The 24,749-nt window shown below is 44.7% G+C and overlaps 1 protein-coding gene across 1 annotated transcript in view; it reads left to right on the top strand.

Annotated features, from left to right (window-relative positions):
• The window catches only part of LRIG3 (leucine rich repeats and immunoglobulin like domains 3), a 47,557-nt gene extending 23,059 nt beyond the window's left edge, over positions 1-24,498 (top strand). Inside the window, exons 4-19 of the mRNA XM_004583224.3 lie at positions 4,810-4,941; positions 5,451-5,594; positions 6,977-7,120; positions 7,750-7,893; positions 8,292-8,435; positions 9,268-9,348; positions 9,767-9,838; positions 12,571-12,642; positions 13,162-13,325; positions 15,243-15,563; positions 16,542-16,823; positions 18,086-18,538; positions 19,307-19,465; positions 21,326-21,469; positions 21,572-21,847; positions 23,113-24,498. Coding sequence (XP_004583281.2) covers positions 4,810-4,941; positions 5,451-5,594; positions 6,977-7,120; positions 7,750-7,893; positions 8,292-8,435; positions 9,268-9,348; positions 9,767-9,838; positions 12,571-12,642; positions 13,162-13,325; positions 15,243-15,563; positions 16,542-16,823; positions 18,086-18,538; positions 19,307-19,465; positions 21,326-21,469; positions 21,572-21,847; positions 23,113-23,357 — 2,977 coding nt within the window. The 3' untranslated portion in view covers positions 23,358-24,498. The remainder of the gene's footprint in view (positions 1-4,809; positions 4,942-5,450; positions 5,595-6,976; positions 7,121-7,749; positions 7,894-8,291; positions 8,436-9,267; positions 9,349-9,766; positions 9,839-12,570; positions 12,643-13,161; positions 13,326-15,242; positions 15,564-16,541; positions 16,824-18,085; positions 18,539-19,306; positions 19,466-21,325; positions 21,470-21,571; positions 21,848-23,112) is intronic.
• Positions 24,499-24,749: the final 251 nt, after the last annotated feature.

The following is a 24,749-nucleotide window of genomic DNA, read 5'->3' as shown; positions in this document are numbered from 1 at the left end:
TTTTTAATATGTTGATTAATTTGGGCATTTCTCCATATTTTGAGAAAAAGCTGGAGTGAAATAGAATCTTTGTCTTGCAGAAGTGGCTGTTTGTGACACACTTCATGGAATGATTCTTTTTGCATGTCCGATGGTGATGTTTTGACCTAGATTTTTTGAATGCGGTTGGGGCTTTTTGTTTTGCTTTTAAATGATAGAAAGCCAGGTTTTCTTGTTTGTTTGTTTTTGTTTTGTTTTGTTTTGAATGGACAAATACCAAGTGGTTGTTTGCCAGCTGGTCTGAGAGTTAATAAGAAGCTGGTATTTGGATTTAATTTAGTTCCATTAGGGCAGTTTTAAATTTTTGTGATACAGGGACTGTTATCCTGGAAGCTGTAAGAGATTTTTGTGCGAAGGAACAGAGCTGACAAAGACGGCCCTGTGCGAGCTCCATCCATAACTGAGCACTTTCACACTGCAATTTAGGAGGTGTGCAGTTCAGGAAATTGCTGGCTTTGGCCAGGGCATACTTTTACTGCAAGGAAAATTTTATTCGTCACTCAAGTAATTGGCAGTTTTAATACCTTGTTCATAATTACCTTATAAACAAACGAATATATAAACCAGCGATTGTATGGTCTGTTATCTAACTCACAGCCCTATTTGACCAACGTGATAAACACCTGTGGGTCTCCTTCTCCCCCAAAACAATTTTGTTACATTTATTGTGAAAGCCAGAGATGGGAGTTTTCTTTTTGTTGTTGTTAAATGAGAGTGTAGCTGTGCTAAGCCCAGACAGACTGGGGACCCAGGAGGCTGGGCAAAGCCAGATGCGGAGTTTAAAGGGAGAGTGACTAGGGACTGGGGAGGGGCTGCGAGGCAGGGGGCCTGGGATGCTGGAGGGTTACTCCAGTGTTGATGGGACGACACATCCGGGTAATGCAAACAGTTGGATTATGTACTTAAGAGAGAAGTTTGGTCCCCCAGTGTGTGGTTTTGTTGAACCCACACACCCTGACCCTAAGGCCCTGTGGCTTGTCTCTTGGACCGACTCCATCTCCGGGGCTCGAAATTGACTAATTGTCTCACTCACTCTACCCTGTACCTCACAACTAGATCAAGGAGTTCATGCGCTGGCGAATCCAGATGTGGGAAGTGGCCACAATCAGAGTTCGTGGCTAACTTGACTCTAAACAAAATCTAAAAAACCTCATGGGAATCTCAAGAGCTGGACAGCTGTGACTGGTACCCAGGACCACTAATCTTTATTTATATTTTTTTTCTTTAACTTTATCACCACAGAGTTCAGCTCTTAAGAAAATCATTGTTTGTAAGATTTGATTTGGATTTTAAAACAAGAACACTTCTAGCCCATTCTTAAAAGTAATGTTCAGAGGATTTGCACATTTTTAAGAAGGTTTGCGCATTGTTGTTTGCCTACAAACTACACAGTCCTATTTCCTGCCCCTGTTCTTTTTATGGAAGAAGCAGCACCTGATATTTGCATGTATTCACATGGCGGGCTTTTAACCAAGGTGGAGGCTTCCCACACACACACCCCTAGACAACCCTCTTGAATAGCATGTCACGAGCAGAGTTGGGCAGGGATTGTGGTCTGGGTCTTTCTTGGTGTTGGTGCCACGATATCTCATGAGCCCGGTGCCTACCCACATCAGTTTGAAACCCTAGGATCAGCGTCTACGAAAAGCATACTTCCTTCTCAATAGAACTGCTGAACATCTCTCAGGCTCTGTATTTTATGAAGCAAGCCTTCCAGGATTGCTTTGGAACCAGCCTAAACTTACCCTGTGGCATATCTCAGGGTTGCCTGGACTTGTTAGATGGAAACCATAGTTTTAAACACTGTATACCAGGACCAGTGTTATGGGGCAGCACACTAAGCCACTGTTTGGGACATTGGCATCCCATAGCTAGTTTGAGTCTTGGCTGCTCCACTACCAGTCCAGCTCCTGCTGATGAACCTAGAAAAATAGCAGCAAATGGTTCAAGTACTTGGTCCCCTGCCTCACACAGGGGAAACTGAGATGGAATTCTGGCTCTCAGCCTTGACATGGCCCAGCCTCAACTGTTGCTCCCAACTTGGGGAGTGAAGCTGAATAGAAGATCTGCATTCATTCTTACTCTCCCTCATTTTCCTTTTTCCCCTCTCCTCCTCTATAACTGTGTCTTGCAAATAAATGCATCAATATATTTTCTAATGTAAAGATAATTCTATTTGTGCTACAGAAATTCTCTTGTGGTTAAATGGTATAATATGTGGAAAGGGCTTGGTGTAGGACTGGGCACCTGATATATGTTCACTGTGATTAGAGTCCATGCATTTTTCCAGCTTCTCTAAAGCTTGCAGGATGGCCGGCACCACTGGCAGTGTAAGCAACATGTCAGAAGACAGTACAGTTTGGGGAGAATACCTAACATGGGAACCCTCTAAAATGCTCAGGAGCTGGGCCCGGCGGCGTGGCCTAGCAGCTAAAGTCCTCGCCTTGAACGCCCCGGGATCCCATATGGGCGCTGGTTCTAATCCCGGCAGCTCCACTTCCCATCCAGCTCCCTGCTTGTGGCCTGGGAAAGCAGTCGAGGACGGCCCAGTGCTTTGGGGCCCTGCACCCGCGTGGGAGACCCGGAAGAGGTTCCTGGTTCCCGGCTTCGGATGGGCACAGCACCGGCCCGTTGCGGCTCACTTGGGGAGTGATTCATCGGACGGAAGGTCTTCCTCTCTGTCTCTCCTCCTCTCTGTATATCTGACTGTAATAAAATAAATAAATCTTTAAAAAAAATAAATAAAATGCTCAGGAGCTGTGAGTTATAAAAATACAAGAGAACTTAATGCACCATAGACAATTAGTGATTGGTAAGGGGTATACCAGAGACAATCTATTTTCCAAATTTTTTTGCTAAATGAATGTCAGCTGTGGACTATCAAAGCACAGCTGGTGACTGGTAGAAGACACAGAGCCATGTTGAGAGTCTTCATTTTACCTTGGCTTGTAGGAGGACACGTTTGTGTGACCTGTAGGTAGGCTGCTGTCTGAACCTTTACCATCTTGACATTTTTTTAAAAGATTTTTTTTTTTACTACAAAGTCAGATATACAGAGAGGAGGAGAGACAGAGGGGAAGATCTTCTGTCCGATGAATCACTCCCCAAGTGGGCCGCAACGGGCCGGTGCTGTGCCGATCCGAAGCCAGGAGCCAGGAACGTCTTCCAGGTCTCCCACGTGGGTGCAGGATCCCAAGGCTTTGGGCTGTCCTCAACTGCTTTCCCAGGCCACAAGCAGAAAGCTGGATGGGAAGTGGAGGTGCCAGGATTAGAACCGGCATGCATATGGGATCCTGGTGTGTTCAAGGCGAGGACTTTAGCCACTAGTCCACGCTGCCAGGCCCCATCTTGACATTTTATCTTCCTCTGCTAAATAGTGGGTCTAAAAACACAAAGCCATCCCACCCAATATGATAACGATGAAGGTTCTTACATATCCATTTTATTTTTGTTTTCTGACATAGTTGTCATTTAATGACAAATTTCCCCCAAGGGAACTGTTGTGTGGTGATCATTTTACTAGCTTTGACTCAGCTTCTCTGGCCCATGGTGGCAGAGTTCCATAGGGGATGTGTGCTGGCCTATTCAATCGCTGCCAAACCAATATGGCTGTTGAGTGCTTGAAATACGGCTTCTCTGACTAAGGACCTAATTTTAACATCTAATTAATGTAAAGAGCCACCTGGGGCAAGTGGCTGCCCTATCAGCCATCATGGCCTGAGGCTTGGGACTTTAATTACACCTGAGGCTTCTCTAGACTGGTGTGCCCTTGGGGAATACTTTTCTAATAGGGAAAGTCCTGGAGCAGCTTGGTGTTTTGTAAGGGAAAGGGGTTTCTCTGCTGTGGTTGTTTACTGATGAGAGCTTAGATTTTGATGTCTTCTGCAAGGGAAAGTCCTTTTCAAGAGGACAATCGGAGGTAGACTAAAAATCAAGAACAAGGGAAGTAGCTCTTCAGACACCCTTGGTCTTGGATATTTCACATTCCCATTTTACTAAATGAAGAGGAAGAATTGTTCAAAAGAGCAGATCTCAGGAGGCAGTAGTGATGGTTCAAGTAGATTCCTGTCCACCCACGTTGGAGCCCTGTGATTCTAGCTCCCACCTTTCCTGCAGCCAGCCCTGGTCATTGCTGCACAGCATTTAACAGCTACTGGTAACTCATAGGAAACGCGTTACAAATATTTTTGTTTTTAAGCATTATGTTTGAAAAAATTACAGAGAGGGAGAAACAGAATTCTTCTGTCCACTGGTTCACTTCCTAGCTGGCTGTAGCTGCCAGTGGCAGGACCAGGGTAAAGCCCAGATGTAGGAGCTTTATGTAGTTCGCCACATGTGTGCCAGGGGTCCAAACCTGTACTGTACCTTATAGACACTTGGGGAGCTTTTAAAAGTCCCAGTGCCCAGGCCACACCCTAGTCCAATTATGTTAAAACATCTCAGAGTGAGATTCAGGGTTCAGTAGTTTTCCCAGGCTGTTAAGAAAGTACTGGATTGGGATTGAAGCATCTGGGACACAAACCAAAGCCCAGACAGATTGCCAGCGTCACAGGTGGGGGCTTTACCTGCTTCACCACAAAACCTGCCCCACTTTTCATAAAGTGATAGGATTTCTGAATTAATTAGAAGAGATGGTAGCATTGTTTAACTTTTAAAGGTACTGTTTAGATCAATGAATTTTCTATGTTTCTGAATGGCAAATTAGGTATAGACAATAAAAAGTTGTTCTCCCTTTTAGATTGTTACGTTTTGGGTTATGTTTTAAATCAGGGCTGGAAACAGAATTTCTGAAGTATTACCTGAACATCTGAAGCAATTTCAGTCTCTGGAAACTTTGGACTTGAGTAGCAACAATATTTCAGAGCTTAAAACTGCGTTTCCACCTCTACAACTCAAATATCTGTAAGTGAAATTTGCCTTGTCAAAATTTTTAACTGTAATATTGTTGTAATGAAAGAGAAATACACTTTTAAGATAAACTGTTTCAATATTACTGCTGCTCAAAACATGTATTCTTAATGACATGAAATCTGCTAAATCCAAAATAACCACAGGCTTTGTGTTTTTATGACAAAAAGTTAGGTATTCTTTGTAAGAAAAACAATCTGTGACAAGTGCTTCATTAAAAAATTCAAAGTCCAATGATTGCAGTGTTTTGTTAATACATGAGTTTCATAAAAGATGGTAGACATCCATAACACATTTTTGTAACCTTCCAATATTCCTATCCCTCTTTTCCAATCAATATTTACATGATTCTTAATCAACATTTGTGCCCAGAAACTGAAGGAATAGTTATTTGATGTTTCCCTTGGTGGTTAAACTTTCTGGAGACTGTAGCACTGAAGTTGCATGTGCTGTAACTTTCCAGAGAAGTCAGAAAGAGATGCTCACTTTAAGACTTTCAACAGGTTTCTTAATAGCAACCGTGTCACCTCCATGGAGCCTGGGTGTTTTGACAACCTGGGTAGTTCTCTGCTGGTGCTGAAGCTCAACAGGAACCGGATTTCAGTGATCCCACCCAAGATGTTCAAACTGCCCCAGCTGCAACACCTGTAAGTGACATGCCTGCTGAGATGCTCCAAAGGAGTCACCTGCTTCAGACCTTACAGACCTTCCTTCTGAAAGGATGCAGTGTGGCTAGTGGTGTTCCAATGCAAGCATGTGGCTGCTTTTCCTTGGAGAGCTGGAGCTGTGAGGGCCTCAGAAGTGACACCAGCAGGGGAGGAGGAGTGGAGAGGATGGATGGCTGGATAGAGAGAGAGGGGAGGAGGAGGAGTGGAGAGGATGGCTGGATAGAGAGTGAGGGGAGGAGGAGGAGGTGGAGTGGATAGATGAATGGATGGATAGAGAGAGGGGAGGAGGAGGACTGGAGAGGATGGATGGATGGATAGAGAGAGGGGGGAGGAGGACTGGAGAGGATGGATGGATAGAGAAGGGAGGAGGAGGACTGGAGAGGATGGATGGATGGATAGAGGGGAGGAGGAGGAGAGGACAGAATGGATGGATAGTGACATACCTGCTCAGATGCTCCAAAGGAGTCGCCTACTTCAGGCCTTTGAGGCCTTCTTTCTGAAAGGCATGCAGTGTGGCTAGTGGTGTTCCAACGCAAGCATGTGGCTGCTTTTCCTTGGAGAGCTGGAGCTGTGAGGGCCTCTGAATTGACACCAGTAGCCTGGGCTGTGGCTGCCTGACGAGCCACTTCATGCCACTGTGGCACTGGAGAAAGCCTGGGGCTCTGACCGATGCCCACCGCTCAGGGAGGCCATGATGGCTTAAGTGGCTGTGGAGAACTGTCTTGTTAATAGTGGTGGAATGATCTGTTAACTGGCTCCCACTGTGGGGGTTTTTCAATCTCTACTGCACATTATAGACACTTGGGGAGCTTTTAAAAGTCCCAGTGCCCAGGCCACACCCCAGTCCAATTATGTTAAAACATCTAAGAGTGAGATTCAGGGTTCAGTAGTTTTAAAACCTCCCCAGGCACTTCCAGTGTGTAGCTTTGATGGGGAGCTACTGTCTGAAAAGAGAAAACTTTAATTCTAAAAGGAGCTGTGAAAGATAGGGGCCAACTTTGTAAGCACATTGAACAAGGTAAACTTGACACTTCTGCTCTTAAAGAGACCTCATATTTTAGTATACTATTCTGTATTCTCAATCTTAATCACATAGTAACAAATACTAATTTGTTTTCTTATTAAGTGGACAACAGTTTGCAATGAAAGTACAGCCTAATATTCGTATTTTATTCTTCTAGAAATACATCACACATTTCAATAAGCAGACATACATCTCAAGGAGAGTATTTGAAGACATTTGAAACATTCTGTGTAATTCAACCTTAGCCGGCTTAAATACAGTGTCGTAGTAACATTTTATTGCTACCTTCGAAACGTGTCATTTATACATAACTATTTAATTCTAATATCCACTGCAGTGAACTGAACCGAAACAAGATTAAAAATGTAGATGGACTCACATTCCAAGGGCTTGGTGCTCTCAAGTCACTGAAAATGCAAAGGAATGGGGTTACAAAGCTTATGGATGGAGCATTTTGGGGACTGAGCAACATGGAAATCCTGTAAGTGCAGCTTACCAAAATATCTCAAGTTATGTGATTGAAAACTACCCAGTGAATATTCTGTAGCTCATATTTGAAATCTGCTGTTAAAATCTCAGAAGGTAACAATCTTTCCAGAATTTGGCATCAGTTTTATTTCAGGCTATGTGACTGCACCTTTATGAACACATAAACCATAAGAACCTATAGGGAGCAGGCATTTGTCCTGGTGGGGTCACGAGGATGCTGGGGTCCCACATCGGAGTACCTGGGTTCAATCCTTGGCTCCGGCTTCCTGCTAATGTGGACCCTGGCTGGCAGTCACGATGGTGCAGGTCATTGGTTTCCTGCCTTCGACCTGAGAGGCCTGAATTCAAATCCCACCTTCTGCACTAGCCATCGTAGGCATTTGGGCAATGAAACAGTGCATGGGAACTCTTTCTGTCTCTGCTTCTCTCTCTCTCTGCCTTTCAACTTTTTAAAAAATGAAATCTAATAAAAAAGAATTGATACCATTTATTACTGATATCTTCATATAACCAAAACTGAATATCTAGTAACAGTATGGAATAGATTGTAACTACACATCCCCTTTGAAGAGATCGCAAAATAAACTTTGCTCCTGCCTGATTCCTATTGTCACAATGCAGTCAGCTGGACCATAACAACCTCACCGAGATCACCAAAGGCTGGCTTTATGGCTTGCTGATGCTACAGGAGCTGCATCTCAGCCAGAATGCCATCACCAGGATCAGCCCAGATGCCTGGGAGTTCTGCCAGAAGCTCAGTGAGCTGTGAGTATGCCTTTTCTTCTCAGCTTGGCGAGCAGGGGTCATGCCAGCGCTTGAGCTTCTTACCACTCGGCTGTGAAATGTTCCTAACAGAGTTCCCAAGGTGACAGCTCTTTTCACACGCACCCTAGTCATAGATTTGTTGTGATACGTCGAAGCCAGCCCTGCTGTTGTGGCTCTGTGCCTCACTGACAGCAACCAGGATGGTTATTTTCAAATGAAGAGCAGGTATTGTTTCTTTTTAATTACCGAGGTTAGAAATAGTGTTTATCTGAGTACCTGTTAAGGCAGGATTTTTCAAATAGGGATTATTGCAGGTACATTTAGTCAATCTATCTTTTGGAAAATAAATCACTGTGTCACATTGAAAAATGAAAGCTGCTTTTTTTTTGTCTTTGTAGAGACCTGACTTTCAATCACTTATCAAGATTAGATGATTCAAGCTTCCTGGGCCTGAGCTTACTGAATACTCTGCACATTGGAAACAACAGACTCAGCTACATCGCGGATTGTGCCTTCCGGGGACTTTCCAGTCTAAAGACGCTGTAAGTTACACATGGGCTCTTGCTACCCAGACCTAACTGGTCACTGAATGCACCAGTTTTATCCAAACCAACTTCCTGTGTTGTCAAGGAAATGTGGACACCTTCAGTAGCGGTCAGGCTAACTAATAAGGTGGATGCATCTCACCCTTACGTGACCAGGTTGTTTGGTGATGTTACCAGAAAGTTGGAAGCTGCTAAAGAGCAAAGCTGGTTTCACTCCATTAAGGTTTTTTGGTTTGGGTTTTTTCTGGTATGTGTGTGTAAAATACGAACTAAACATGAGTCAAGGCAATGGCTAAATAAATAGAACAGCCACAGAAGATGTCTGTCACACTGATCGGATGCCTAAGAGGGTGAAGTGGGAGCTGCGTTCCTTGACCTTGGAGAACTCTGTTGTTAATTTAACACTGTACAGTGGGCTTTTGACTTGGGCTCTATCCTCCATTCACGGCTTGACACATTACATAATTGAGAGACGTCTGTGTATATTGGCGAAATTCTGCTTTGTGTGGTTGGAACTGGGGTTTTAAAAGTTAATGCAGTGTTTTTGAAGCATTCGGGTCTTCCAGAATCTAGTTGTCCTGGTAAAGGAATTAATAAGGGCAGAGTCAAGCGTGTGATTTGGGCACACACACACACACACACACGCACACACACACACACACAGGAAATGTTCCTGGGGAGGAGGACCAGGGCGTCAGGCCTACACTGATAGTGAAGAGTTGTGTCTCGTTGTGGAAGACTTGGGACATGATGAGGCTGCCCGCAATTTGCTGACAAGATGGGGAGCTGGGACCTATGAGCCTAGTTCTAAAGCCAATCTCAACATTAGGGACCTGAAGAACAACGAGATTTCCTGGACGATTGAAGACATGAACGGCGCCTTTTCCGGACTTGACAAGCTGAGGCGCCTGTGAGTATGCGTGGTCTCACAGCTTGGCTCATTCTTTGCCTGAAAAGTTTCTGTCTTAGTTGAAGTCAGTTGCAGGAACAGGCGCTTGAGCTGACTGTTACCGCCCCTTACCATTTCCTTACTTGAGTGCTGTTAGATGTGTGTTAAGTTGCTTTTCTTCTCTTGGCATAAGGGCTTTTATTTAGTACCTGGCGTAACTTTACTATCTAGATGGGACTTTTACATTTTTCTGAGTGCTTAGTCTTTGGGGATTGTCATTATATACATTTTACAAACCATGGTTAATTGAGGAAAATAAAATGATTGCCCACTCATTTAAAACACAATTCTTTTTAACCTAAGTTCTGTCCACAAAATGACCTTTTTTTTTTTTTTTTTTTTGATTAACTGTTCCAATGAGATAATTTTTTTTTTCCAGAATTCTCCAGGGAAACCGGATTCGATCTATTACCAAAAAAGCTTTTACTGGTTTGGATGCACTAGAACATCTGTGAGTAGCTGGAATTTATTTACCTGGGGGTAGTCTGAAATAGAGATCTGTCCGTGTGCTGTGACAAAACACTAGAACATAATTGAATTGGCATTTATCCAGTGCCATAATACTTACCCATCTATTTACCTCCCCATTTAACCCACCCTTGAGAGGTCCTCCAAAAGGCTTTGAAAAATGTGTATTCAGAAAAAAGAGTGCAGATTTCAAATATTTTTTGGTACCTAAATAAGCTTATCTTTTCATTTTTAAAATGTTTATGTTTTTAAATTTATTTTGATTTTACTGGAAAGACAGACAGACCGAGAAAGATCCACTGGTTCACTTTCTAAAAATCTGCAATAGCCAGGATTGGTCCAGGTGGAAGCCAGGAAACAGGAACCTGTATTTTATTTTATTTATTCATTTTTTTAGATTTTATTTATTTGTTTGAATAGATTAGACACACACACAGAGAAAGTCACAGTGGCTGTGGATAGACCCTGGCTTCCCAAGCAGTCAGCCGGGACCCAAGTGTTTGGACCATCTTCTGCTGCTTTTCCCAGCCATTAGTAGTGTAGTAGATTGGAAAAGGAGTGTCAGGAATGTGGACTGGTGCTCATATGGGATGCCGGCACTGCCGGTAGCAGCTTTAAGGCAGGATTCTGAGCCTATTTTTCCAAGTCCAATTTCCAGCAGACTTTTTAAAGTTGTCTCATACTTTTGTACCTAACTGGATAGAAGTATATAGGTACACATTTTCTTTACTATTCAAAAATGTTACTAAATATTATTATTGACTTCATTTTTAGTTGTTTTACGCCTGGCAATATTTTTAATCTCTAATAGAAGCTGCCACATCGTAGGCATTTTGTCCATGTCAGGCATTGTGGTAACAATTTCTCTTTATTGTCTCTTTTCTGAAAGGTTCTGGCTCAAGGATTTTCAGACAATAGCAGAAAGCTAGCTAACTTTGACAGCAGTGGAAACTTGCATGAGCACTGTGTTTTGTCTAACTGAACCAATCAACTGCTTATAAACTTTGGAATGTGTTTTATGATTGCAGAATATAAGTATGTAGTAATTGATAATATATGATATGAATGCTCAATTAGGAAATGCTTATGACCCAAAAAGTTTTTCTATCTATTAATTTAGACAAAAGACAAAAGGAGTGATCATTTAAAATGGACATGTGACTTAGCAGCTAAGATGCCACTTGGCAGGGCCAGTGTTGTGGCATAGCAGAAAGCCATTGCCTGCCATGCCGGCATCCCACATGAGTGCTGATTCTTGGCCCAACTTCCCATTCATTACCCTGTTAATGGCCTAGGAAGGCAGCAGAGGACACCCTAGGTGTGGGGCTCTGCAGATGGGAGATGCAGATGAAAGTCCTGGCTTTGGCTTGACCCTGCCCCAACCACTGCAGGCATCTGGGGAATGAACTAGTGGATAGAAGATGGATCTGTCTCTATCTTTAACTTTCCAATAGTAAATACATCTAAAAAAATCCCTTGGCTTGGGTTGGCCATGTATCAGAATGCCTGGATTCAGGTCCAGGCTTTAGTGCCCAATCTGACTTCTTATTGGTGTGCGCTCAGGGAAGGCACTGGAGTTCACACTGTTCATGTGGGAGACCCAGGTTGGGTTTCAGGCTCCTGACATATGTCTGATTTAGCCCCAACTACCAGTAGAAAGAATCTCTTCTTGTTTTTCTGTCTGTCATATATTTTTAAAAAATACACATTGGATGCTTGCATTGGTTTGTGCAATGAAGATTTCTGTTCTGTATAAACCACTTTGTTGTCATCTTCTGGCTGTTGGCCTAAGAGAAACTTGACTGGTACCGTCCTGACTGTGCCGTAGTTCAGATTGCAATAAAACCATTGGGCAAGGCTGAGTTGGGGAAGGGAGGGTCAGTCTTGCTGTACTGATGGAGAGATTATTTTCAAAAGAAAACCAGCCAAAAGTGTTTGTCATCTGTCCCATTCCGTATCAGCCTCTGCTTCAGGTTTCTTTTGCCTTGCTTGAATTTCCCAGCCTCCTTCTCTTCCCATATCTGGCACCTTCTTTCTTTGTCTTCCAAGTTGCTGGTAAATACGAGTCAAAAATAAAATCAACCCTGAATATCCTCTCATTTTATGAATGTCCTGGCTGAAGTATGTTTGTTTTAACAAGTACATCTTGTCTGAGCATCTTAACTGCCTTTCTGTTAGTGAGCTGTGTGTGGCAAGCTTAGGCTAGTGGTTGGAAAAGCGTAGATTTGGGTCTCTAAAATAATTGGCTCAGCTCTTATCTTCCCTCTTCATTGCTGAGCTTGTCTTCTTCGTGGTTACTGTAAGAGTACATACAATAATATAGATACAACAACACACAGAGTGTATGTTGTAGCCTGTACGCGATGTTTTTCTAGAAGTATAATTATAATGGATTTTATTTGCATCTTAAAAGTTATTAATTTGAAGACGGGGAACAGTAAAAAAAAATACAACAGAACAGCTTGGGCTCATGACACACAACTGACATGTGAGACACCTAACACTCAGAGGCAGGATCTGTCTCCAACACAAATAGCCTCATTCCCCAGCCCAAGCTTTGCGATGGGCTCTTCTGGGGCAGCCTGATTTGTGCCTCTCAACATGGAGCTTGTACCTGTGTGGTGACGGAGGTGGAGAGTGTGGACCCAGCCTTAGCCTGAGTCGCCCTGCCCGAACATGGTCTGCTCTGATCGATTTGACTTGGTTCTTTTGCAGAGACCTGAGTGACAATGCAATCATGTCTTTACAAGGCAATGCCTTTTCACAAATGAAGAAACTTCAGCAATTGTAAGTTTTTTCTTTTCCTTTAAATAAAGCACACAGTGGGGTGGGGGGAGAGGGGAACACTGCCCTGTGTTATGTCATCCCGGTTTCTGTGTCTACAAAATGTGTCTGGCGTGTTCTTGACACTGGTTCATCTGTCTACCAGAAAAACAAAAGAAATTGGTGATCTGTTTCCTCTGTTAAAACAGAGATTTTCTTTGTTCTTCTGTTCTGAATTCCAAACTCAAATTCACAGGACCAACTGTACTATAGTGCCTAAATTTAGTGACAACTTCCCGGTAGTAAAGAATTTCTGAATACCTCAGCAGTTGCATCCTAGTAAGACAGTAAGATCAATAAGAAAAGCAAAGCCACACCAGTTACATTTCTTGCATTTTTACGTGGACTATGGAATATTTATGATGTGGGATGTGTGTCTTTGGCTCTCAGATTCATTGCTTTGTTAATATTTACTTAAGTTCAGTTTACTTGTAGAAATCTGTGTTTCATACACAATAAATTGAATGTGATTCCTCTCCTCAGGCATCTGAATACATCCAGCCTTTTGTGTGATTGCCAACTCAAGTGGCTCCCTCAGTGGGTGGCTGAGAACCACTTTCAGAGCTTTGTCAATGCCAGCTGTGCCCATCCTCAGCTACTGAAAGGAAGAAGTATTTTTGCCGTGAGCCCCGACGGCTTTGTGTGTGGTGAGTATTGGCATTGCCCTGGCCTGGGAGGTGTTCTTGTTCTCCCCTATGTTCAAATACAGCTTTGAACAGACTCAGGTTGGCTTCAGAAAGTGTGTGTTTGTGCTGAGGTGGATGAAAATGGAGCTATGCTTTGCTGATTATTTTAATTTCACAGATGGGAAAGCGTTTTCTGAAATTCCTTCATCTTTGTTTTGGCATCAGGGCGGATGAGAGGAAAGCAAGTGAAATTGGATCTTGGGAGAGTGGCCAGGCAGTCCCAGGCCTTCTGCTTCATTTACATCCGCTAAGTCTTTGTGTCTGTCATGAAGTGGGGCTGCTGTTATCGCCTCTTTCCAACTCTGGGTTGTTGGAGGCGGGTGAGAACGAGAAAATTGCCAGCTAATTTATGGGCTGTTAAAATCACTATCTGTGGGCAAAGCAAGTAGTAGGAAGTGTGAATTTCGTAGGGTTTTTTTTTTTTTTTAGGTCCACTGTCGTAACATCCAGAGGTCTCAGCGTAGGAGATTTAACTTACTAGTTAATAGCAGATCTTGATTAAAAAATATCTTTTGAAAAAAGAATCCCTGGCACTGTTTCCTGTCTGCTACATTGCACTGTTGTTTATTATTAGCTGCTGCAGAGATGTTTTAGAACATAAACATGTTAGGACAAAACCCAAAATGAAAATATGCTTTCTGAAAATGTTACAGAACCTTATTTTATGTTGGCATTTTTAAATTTACTTAAAATTGCTTTGCCTACAATGGATCTATAATATATATTTTTAAGAGTATTTAACAGTGCCAACAGTTTCTGGAAATAAAACCTCTGCTGTAGCTTTTGGATTTGAATAAGCTTTTGGCATTCCTAGTGGAAGGGCTTGAGTCCTCCCTTCCCAGGGTCCTGACTTCCCAGTGCTCAAGGCCCATGCTGTCAGCTCCCCATTACTTGGAGGCATGAACCAAGATCCTGCTTGTTCTCGTCTCTGCCTCATTGTGAAATCTGAACATCGATTGTATCAGATAAGAATTCCAGGCTAATGGTGCAGAGGAAGCCACTTTGCTTACAACCTGCAGGCACAGCATGGAAAAGAGGCAGTAACAGAGTCATCAGAGCATGCCCCTTAGCCCAGTTAGAGCCGCAAACTTTTTTTTCCCCCAGAACATCCACACAACGCATTTGGGTAAATCTGAGATGTTGCCGTTCACATTTAGATAGACATTATCTCCGAAGAAGCTGAAATTTTAAAAGGTAACTTTTCTGCAGGCATGACAGAACTAAAAATAACCGTGTAGAATGAAAGAGTGGCTTAGCTCTAATTATAATGTAGCCTTGACAGTGTAGCACGGCATCGTGATTGACGGGCTGTTCCGGATGCCAAGCACAGCTGACGTCTCATGGTTAATGCGCAGATGCTTTTTCGTTTGCAATGAGATTTCTTTGCTCCCTTCTTGACTCTACCTAGATTGCTCCTTTTTTAATACTGACTCTGTTTTTGGTAAATGAGATGCTAATCACTGTTTTAGTTATCTTGGTGATCACACTGGATGCCGGCTTTCTTTATTCTCCTGCTCCTTATTCGTGGCGAACATGGGGAAACTTGTAGTTCCTGACTGCAGCCTTCGAAGATGACCCTCGAGCCTGGCTTGGGAATCGCAGGGGGTCTGCAATAATCCATGAGTTTTCTGAGAGTTCCAAAGGCTTAGTCTTCCGGTCACTAGTGGTGACGATTGGTAGGTCTCCGTCTCTGTTCAATGAAGGAATCATTGATGCTGGTCTCCCAGGGTGTGACCACCCTGAAACTGCTGCTCTGTCGGTCAAGTATACACACAGGGTGAACCCCAGGCTGCTGTTTGCCGTGCATGTTCCGGCATTCCGACTGGGGCTGCTATGAGCCTTGCAAACCTTCACATTGCTTTATTTCCTCCCGCACAGATGACTTTCCCAAGCCACAGATCACGGTGCAGCCAGAAACACAGTCGGCAATAAAGGGCTCCAATCTGAGTTTCATCTGCTCAGCTGCCAGCAGCAGCGACTCCCCAATGACTTTTGCCTGGAAAAAAGACAACGAACTTCTCCATGATGCCGAGATGGAGAATTACGCCCACCTGCGGGCCCAGGGCGGCGAGGTGATGGAGTACACCACCATCCTGCGGCTACGCAGCGTGGAATTTGCCAGCGAAGGGAAGTACCAGTGCGTCATCTCCAACCACTTCGGCTCATCGTACTCCGTCAAAGCCAAGCTCACCGTCAACAGTATGTGATCTGAGCTTTGCTTTGGCATTGTGAGACAGCTCAGCGCCAGGTTTCTTTCATCCCATTCATAACTGTTCTTTCTTTCTTCTCGTGGTTCCGCACCCACTCTTCCTTTTCCTGCCTCTCGGTCCACAAAGTAAGCAGTTGTCGTGGTAAAGGTTGCTGTATTAGACATGGTGAGCCGGGTAGAGATGAACCCCACGTGGTTCCTTTACTCCTTGAGAGCTGATGATGCACTCTTCTGGCAGGGGAGCTCACAGAGTAGCTAGCACCTATCGCAGGAAGGTATTATGTTCTTTAAATAAATCATTGCGTGTAAAGCACTTAGCAGATTGTCCGGGATGTAGATAGTGCTTAGCAAATTCAAGAAATAGCAGCTGTTGCTAATCCTGAAAGGGTGTTACAGATGGCCTTGTGCGACAGACATTCCATGGTACAATTTGCTGCTTAATCACTCAGTGCTTTGTGTCTGCTGTGGTGGAGGCGTAGGGATTGGAGTGCGTGATGCATCCATTCAGATGTTGGCTGCTGAGGCCTCTTACACGGAACAGCTTTGATTATGAATTTCAGGATGGATCTCATAGAAAGTTATAGACTGCTAAGGTCACTGGAGGGGACTTTAAAAAGGGGTGAGGGTCATCATGAGAGGTCGAAGTTCAAAGATATGAGTTGATTTGGCCACTGTCTCACAGTTAATTATGGAGGAAGCTGGAAAGTGGTGAACCAACAGTAGGAAGACCTTTAGTCCAGGGATCTGGCAACCTGTGCTTCCTCTAGACTCTGTGTAAATGGAACCTTGAGCAAGTGTTTATAATCTCTCCATTTCAGCTCTCCTCCCCATGTCTTGAAATTGGCAGCAACCCTTGCCTTAATGGTGTCAGGGACGCAAAGAGTGAGAGTTTAGTAAGAAGCATGGGGAAACCTTGGAGAAACCACAGCACTCACTCAGTCTCATGATGTTTTCCTTCCTGGTTTCAGTGCTCCCCTCATTCACCAAGACTCCCATGGACCTCACCATCCGTGCCGGAGCCATGGCCCGGCTGGAGTGTGCCGCCGAGGGGCACCCGGCCCCGCAGATCGCCTGGCAGAAGGATGGGGGCACAGACTTCCCGGCGGCGAGGGAGAGGCGCATGCATGTGATGCCCGAGGATGACGTGTTCTTCATCGTGGACGTGAAGATCGAGGACATTGGAGTGTACAGCTGCACAGCCCAGAACAGTGCAGGAAGCATCTCTGCAAATGCAACGCTGACCGTCCTAGGTAGGTGTCTGTGCCAGGAGTGGGGAGGGCAAGAAAAATCCTTAGGGGACTGCCCTTTCCCCTTGACCTCCAGGCAGCTTGGAAGTCAGAGAGCGCCTCGCAGCTTCAAGTCCCGGGCCAGCGGCATGAATCTGCACCCTGTGTTTCCAGGAGAGGACTGGAACAACTTTGATGCTGCCCCTTGTTGTAGAAGACCCCTCTTCCAATGTGCACACCCTCCCATACACCTTACAGTATAAAGCAAATGTTCAAGAAAGAAGAAATCTACTCATTTTTGTAGATAAAAACAAAATAAAATGTGTACAAGCATCTTTACCATATCCTGCTCTGGCAATTGGGATTCTTTTGTTTTTAATTCTTGTACTGAGCCAAATGATTTCTAAATTCATGAACATATTGATCACTCAGATAGAGTGATACTTAAGATGCTAGAGAGTACAAATAGACCATTTCCGGACTTCTACTCTCTCTTTTTTTAAAGAAGATACTATCTTTTTTTTTTTTTTAAAAAAGATTTGTTTATTTTTATTACAAAGTCAGGTATACAGAGAGGAGAGACAGAGGGGAAGATCTTCCGTCCAATGATTCACTCCCCAAGTGACCGCAACAGCCGGTGCTGTGCCGATCCGAAGCTGGGAACTTGGAACCTCTTCCAGGTCTCCCACACAGGTGCAGGGTCCCAAAGCTTTGGGCCGTCCTCAACTGCTTTCCCAGGCCACAAGCAGGGAGCTGGATGGGAAGTGGAGCTGCCGGGATTAGAACCGGCGCCCATATGGGATCCCGGCACGTTTAAGGTGAGGACTTTAGCCGCTAGTCCACACCGCTGGGCCCTACTCTCTAACTCTTAAACACTAGGAAAATTTACTTTAAAAAACAAGATATTCTGACTCCACACAAACCCAGCCCATCAACTTATTCTTAAGGCCTGCAGTTGTTTTGTATATATTTACAAAAAAAATGGTTTTGAAATTGTTTTTTCCTACCACCATCAGTTTCCTAACCTTGGAAAGAGGAAGGGAGATTGAGGTAAAAACAATAGTAACTGGTACCCTTAACTTGTGTTACAGGCAAACGACAACAGAGCAAGGAGATCCCAAATGTTCTAAAATGTTGTCTGTGTTGAGAGTCTCGCGGCATGTCCAGGCAGTTGCGGGCGAGTCAGATTTTACATGAACATATTTGAGTGCAGGGTCTTAGCAATGTGAGAGATGCACAAACCAAATTCCACTTAGGAAGATTTCAAACTATCTTTGTGCTTTCAGAAACCCCATCGTTTCTGCGGCCCCTGTTAGACCGAACGGTCAGCAAGGGTGAGACAGCTGTCCTGCAGTGCATCGCCGGGGGCAGCCCTCCTCCGAAGCTGAACTGGACCAAGGATGACAGCCCCTTGGTGGTGACTGAAAGGCACTTTTTCGCAGCTGGCAATCAACTGCTGATTATTGTGGACTCGGATGTCAGCGACGCTGGAAAGTACACGTGCGAAATGTCTAACACCCTTGGCACAGAGAGAGGCCACGTGCGCCTCAGTGTGATCCCCACGCCCACCTGCGACTCCCCGCAGATGACCGCTCCGTCACTGGATGATGATGGGTGGGCCACTGTGGGCGTTGTGATCATAGCCGTGGTATGCTGTGTGGTGGGCACGTCGCTCGTGTGGGTGATCATCATTTACCACACGAGGCGGAGGAACGAAGACTGCAGCATCACCAACACAGGTGGGTAAAACAGGTGCTCGTCTCTGGGTCGAGCGCCCCATGTGTATGCGGCCCCACCATCATGTTCTAGAATGTGGGTCTCATAGCTGGAGCCCAATCAGGGAGGTGACTCGTGGGTTTCAAGCTGCAGAAAACATGGCTAGCTAAAGATGATGCCCTGGTCTAAAGCAAAGCTGATGTTTCAAAAGGGGCACCTTTTTGTTGGAGCTCATCAGCATTTCCTGTTGGCTGTGAGGTAGAATCTGAATCATAGCAGAAAGCAGGCTGGCCTTCCTCTCATGGGCGTCGGAGTCCTGGTCGCTCAGCAGCCAGGTTTGCTGTGTGAGGCCATCACTTGTGTTGTTGGCTTTCGGTGTCCCAGTCCCAGGAAGGATTTTAGTCGGGATAGGGTGGGAACTTGATGGACAATTAGCTTTTGCATCTGAGCAGCCTTGGTGAAGCCACCGATGTGGCAGAGGTCTAGCCTAATTCTAGAGCTTGGATGCTATTCCATGACAATTCTTATGCCTTTGTCTTTGGAAACTTGTGTTGTTTTTGAACTTTGGGAGATACATCCAGCTGATGATTGGGTAGAAAAATCAGCTCCAACTTCCCAGATTACCAACTTCCCAGGCTCCCCATTTTCCTTTCTTGGATACTCTAGGAAAATCTGGCTTTGTTGGAGTCATATCCCACCCCTTGCTGGCCGAATGGAGGCCATTCCTCCAGAAAGCCTGTGGAATGCTTCTGAGAGTTCTTAGCTAATAGCCTGCTGTTTTGTGGTTACAGATGAGACCAACTTGCCTGCAGATATCCCCAGCTACCTGTCATCCCAAGGAACGCTGGCTGACCGACAGGATGGGTACATCTCGTCCGAAAGTGGCAGTCACCACCAGTTCATCACGAATTCGGGAGGTGCGTTTTTCTTGCCACAGCATGACAGTAATGGTAAGTGTGTGAGGTGAACATGGGCTGCGGTTGTTTCCAAGTGCTATGGTGGAGGGCTCAGAGAAAATGGGTACACTGCTAGGCAGGACTTGGGCCAGGATCACCAGCAAGGCTGAGACTGTAGGACTGAACCTTTCTCATCATGAGCAGAGGAAAAAAGTCTTTGTTTCCTACCATGAAACAAGACAAATTTAATTATTCTGTGCGATGTTGTATTTCCTTTATGTCACAAGTGTCCCTGCACTTTAAATGATCCCCGTACGTAACCAACATGAAAGGAGGAATGATTTAAAATCAGCTGTTAGAGAAGCCTCAGCTGGTGAGTGTCTTCAGAGCCGATGGCTTTGGGAAGAATGACATAGGCAGCATGAGACAGGAGTGCAGGCTTGGCTCCAGGCCCACTGCCCATGTCCCACTGGGCAGTCACTGCTCTTCCATCCAGTGAGAATGGAAAACTACACAGTGCTCGGCACATGGGAGGGACCCACCGTGGAAGCTGTTGATTGCAAACATTTCACCCTCTTTTCCTTCAGAGGTGTTTATTTCTTTTTTTTTTAAGATTTATTTTATTTTTATTACAAAAGTCAGATATACAGAGAGGAGGGGAGAGAGGGAGAGGAAGATCTTCTGTGCGGTGATTCACTCCCCAAGTGAGCCGCAACAGCCAGTGATGTGCCGATCCAGAGCCCCTCTGCCCACCCTTCACCTGCTGGACGTAGCCCTGCCCCTGCACTCACTCCCCGGGAGGGACCATCCCTGTTCCCTGCTCTCCTGGGGGACCCTGAACCCTACTCTGTGGATGTGAACTTCCTCCAGGTCTCCCACGCAGGTGCAGGGTCCCAAAGGTTCGAGTCGTCCTCGACTGCTTTCCCAGGCCATAAGCAGGGAGCTGGATGGGAAGTGGAGCTGCCGGAATTAGAACTATCGCTCATATGGGATCCCGGCATGTTTAAGGCGAGAACTTTAGCTGCTAGGCCACGCCGCCAGGCCCCAGAGGTGTTTATTTCTTGAGTGTTCACTCTGTGTCAGACTTCATAGTTGGGAAGGAGGTTGTTTTCAGTTTCACACTTTAGTCAGTGGGGAGAGATACAAATTTTTGTCAACTTTCCAAGTGCCTGGCCAGTCAGTGACAGAGCAGTCCAGTTTGAAGAGCGGTGCTGAGCACAACAGCATATATTCAGATACTCAAGCCCGTGCATACACGGTGGGGCCAACCGAAAAGACATCAGTGCAGACGCAAGGGGAGCATGCCATAGTGGGAAGCCAGGTGGGTCCTGGGGAGGGTCTACTGCAAGGACACGGCTGCGTCACATCCTGCAGGCCTGCTTCCCTCTGACAGCCGGAAGCAGATACCAAGCCCATCACAACCTCTCTGGCCTCAGTGGTACTGCTTAGCTCAGATCACTGTGTCCACTCCTAATTGCCCAATTGTTTCTGTGTGGCTTAGTGTATACACCTGTGAGTTGTTTTAGAGGTCACTGGTTAAATGCCCAATGCTGGTCCTGGTCCTCTGTGACCTTCTGTGGGAGAGTACAGTGTGACAGAACATGGTTCCAGCCCATGGCTGTTTGTCCCACAGGAGCCACACCCTGGATCCATTTCCCTTGGAAACCAAATGAGGTGAAGGAACAAGAGCGACACGCCTAGCGCACTGGTTCATCAAGTCCTTTTCAGGGAGATGTCACAAATATATTCATTTACCAATGCATAGGCCAACATAAACTTTAAAAACATTGTCAATTCCTGCAACTGTTGCTTTACCTGAACTTCGATCTAGACATCAAGTGCACCCCTTGGAATGCCGAGGGACACTTGGGTTAAAGAGGTGCAGGTGCAGTGACTGAGGTTTCTGTTGTCCAGGGAACTGCCACATAGACAACAGCAGCGAGGCCGAGGTGGAAGCTGCCACAGACCCGCTTCTCTGTCCCTTCCTGGGCTCCCCGGGACCTGTGTACCTGAAGGGGAGTGGTTACAGCACAGATCCACTGGAAGCTTATCACGCAGGTAGGGGATTTTGTTGGCTGGGTGTCTTATTCCATTGCCTATGGAGAGTCTTCTGGAAGCACTCACTGAGTGTCCTCTTGATGTCATTCCCCAATTCAACAGGTTGCAGTCCTGACCCCAGAGTGGCTTTACTTGATCCCTATGAGTCCAGTTATGTCAGGAAACAGGAGTGCCCCCCTTGCTCTCACCCTGCGGAAGAATCCTGTGAACGGAGCTCCAGTAGGATAGGATGGCCTTCTCATGTGAGGCAGCTCCTGCACTCCAGCTGTGCACCCAACGAAGGCCCCGGAACAAAAAGCATGTGTCTAGACAAGTCCTCTGTTGAGTTCAGCACCAGTCCGGAGCTAGCGTCTGTTACTTCAAGCGGTTGTTTCATGGGTAAGTTTGTTAAATCGCGAGCTGCCTTGTCTCCCCTACACCAAGCAGCAATGCCCTGTGAGAGCCACATTGGTGACAGTGGTATCTCTTTTTGCTTCTTTTCCAAACTAGTTAATAGAAATGTTTCTAAATGCAAAGCCCAAGGTGGGGATTTTTCTTGATTATGAATTTAATCTGCAGCTAAGGCCACCTTAGGAGCTTTCTGGGTAACGCTGTGTGTGGCATCGTCTAGAAAACCAGGGCTTGGGGAGCGACTCAGGAGCTCAGCTCGTCAGCCATGTGGAAAAAGTGGTTTTGGGCTCCAGCAGCCTTTGGGGTGGAGCCGTGTGCTTGGCATGACTGTGGTTTGCTGTGTCTGCTGGCTTCTAGCTGAACCCGCACAAGCAGGGTGGAGAACGGCGCCCTACCTAGCAACAGCCGCCAGTCAGACAAGCACGGCTACCTTTGCCAACAGGAGGCTGCCGGAGCCGGACAGCTCACGGTGGTGGTGGTGGTGGTGGTAGACGCTGATCCCTGAGATTCCGTGGTGGGTGTCTGGGTCGGGTGGAAGACCTTGGCTCAGATTTTTACTGATGGAGCAATATGGAAAAAAGAGCCACAACTTCCCCAGTTTTTGTTTTGTTGTATTTTGTTCAAAGTAAACAGAATGGAAGTTTAAAACATTTTGCCCAGCATTTAAGAAATTCCACCCCTACCCCTTGGTACAGTGATTTCTGTCCCTGTTTGAGAAAATGAAAACCGCATTTTATTGACTGAGATGAAGACAGAAATCAAATAAGAGGTTGTCACTATTGAGTAGGGAAAGATTCTTTTAACAGAGGCTGTTCCATGTTTGGGCATAGTTTGCTTGTCTGTAACACTGCAGATGCGCTTCCCGAATTAGTTACAGGACCTGGAGCACTGTAGCTAAGATTTGGGCCACTTCCTTGTGCATTGATAATGCTACTCTAGGCCAGGACACACGGTAAAGAGTAAAGAATGGAGATATCTGCTTCGAGCCTGTAAATAAGCGAGAAGGGACACACACACACACACACACACCCTGCTCACAGTACCATCTGCAGCCTGTCCACGTGGATATGTGGGCCCCTTGTGTGCGTTCTGTCTATGCACAGACATGCACACACCTTGCACAGTGCACTGGCAAGGATGCCCACTTTGCGTTCAAGGCTGGGATGCCTGGAGAGTTGAAATGTGTTGTGTCTATCTGTATCTGATAGAAAAGGACCCATGCACTCAAGGGAGGTTTTTTTTTCTTCTTTCAGGTACGTTTGGAAAACCTCTGAGGAGACCACACCTGGAAGCCTTTTCCAGTTTTGGACAGACACCAGACGGTCAGCCCAGAGCCTGCCACTTGAAACCTTCGTGTTCCCCAGGCTTGGACTCTGAGTCACAGGAAGAAGAGAGGGAAAGGACAGGTGTTCAGGAAGAAAACCACTCATGTTCCTACAAACAGACTTTAGAAAACTATAGGACTCCAACTTTTCAGTCTTACGATTTGGACACATAGACTGAACGGGACCAAAGGAAATTTTAACATACTACCTCATGTGGACTTTTATTTAAAAGACAGAGAATCCTATGTTTTTAAATGGAGCTATGAATTTTAAAAGGATAAAATACCTTATTTATACAGATGAAGCAAAATGACAAAAAGTTATAAAAATTTTATACTGGGAGTAACTTTCATATAAAATATCCCCTTTAAAACTATTTTATAATGTTGTTTTATGCAAAAAAGTATCTTATGTAAATTAATGGTATAAATCCCTGACTGTTTTATGTATTTTTATAATGCCAGATTTCTTTTTATTGAGAGTACTAAAGTGTTTTAAATAATACCCGTCTTGTACCTTTTTTTAATAGAGATCACTTTGTTTTATTTTGCACATTGCATTTAATAAAAGGTGTCATTTTGATGCCGAGCCCCATTTATATAACAATCTTTATTGTTTTCAACATGGTTTGGACTTAATTAGCTCACATGATCATGTCTCAAATTGATGAAAAATTGTACCTAGTTCATTAAAGTAGGAACAAAAGTGACCATGTTGTGTGCCGTTCAGAATTGTTGTGATACAGGTCCCAACCACGTAGGTATATGTGAAGGCGCATTGTAAGTGAGAAAGTGCCACAAAGATTTGAGGTACATGAATTTGTTCCTAATCCTGCTAACAAAAAACTGCTGTGGTTCTGTATTCTGGTGTGATGCAGCTTAAAAATCCCTTGCTTAAAGCACTGTTCAGCGCATGCCTTCTTAATCACAGTCATGCCTCATGTGGTCTAATGCCTTCTGCTTACCTAAACAGTGCCGTGTTTTGCCATCCCATTTGTTATTTGTCTCACATGTCTAGAGCTCACGTGGCAAAACCAGAGGTAAATTTTCATCCACTGTTTCAAGTTTGAAATGGAATGCTGGTAGATGTATTTTCTATTCTTACTGAATTTTTTTTTTTCCTGGATGAGCAGTTTGTGGGAAAATGATCTATTTGTACTATTCTGAGGCATGCTTGAAGAGTTAACAAAATACTTTTCTACTTTGGTCATCGCAGTCCTTACTTGTTAAAACTGAACATTCAATCCATTACTTAATTCAAAGTGTTTCTTTTAAATCGGATTGGATAACGATGTCTTCCCTAACCTGGTGAGCGTTTAATTGCATGGGATGAAATTATTAAGTTTAATAATTTGTATGATAAAACTAAATATTTTTTGCCTTAGTAAATCCATGTTGGTATGTGTAGTTTAAAGAAAAAAGCAAAAACCTAGCTGCAGTAGTTCCAGCCAAGTTAGATATCATGAAAAGAACTAATATAGCACAATAAGTTTTAAAAAATAAGCACTGGAGGTGTGACTTTATGCCATTGTCAGTTCTTTGAAGTAAATTGAACACAGCTGTAAG

This window comes from Ochotona princeps, chromosome 15 (genome assembly GCF_030435755.1).
Source record: "Ochotona princeps isolate mOchPri1 chromosome 15, mOchPri1.hap1, whole genome shotgun sequence".
NCBI lineage: Eukaryota > Metazoa > Chordata > Mammalia > Lagomorpha > Ochotonidae > Ochotona > Ochotona princeps.
The sequence above is the reverse complement of the archived record's forward strand: the minus strand, read 5'-3'. Positions and strand labels throughout refer to the sequence as shown.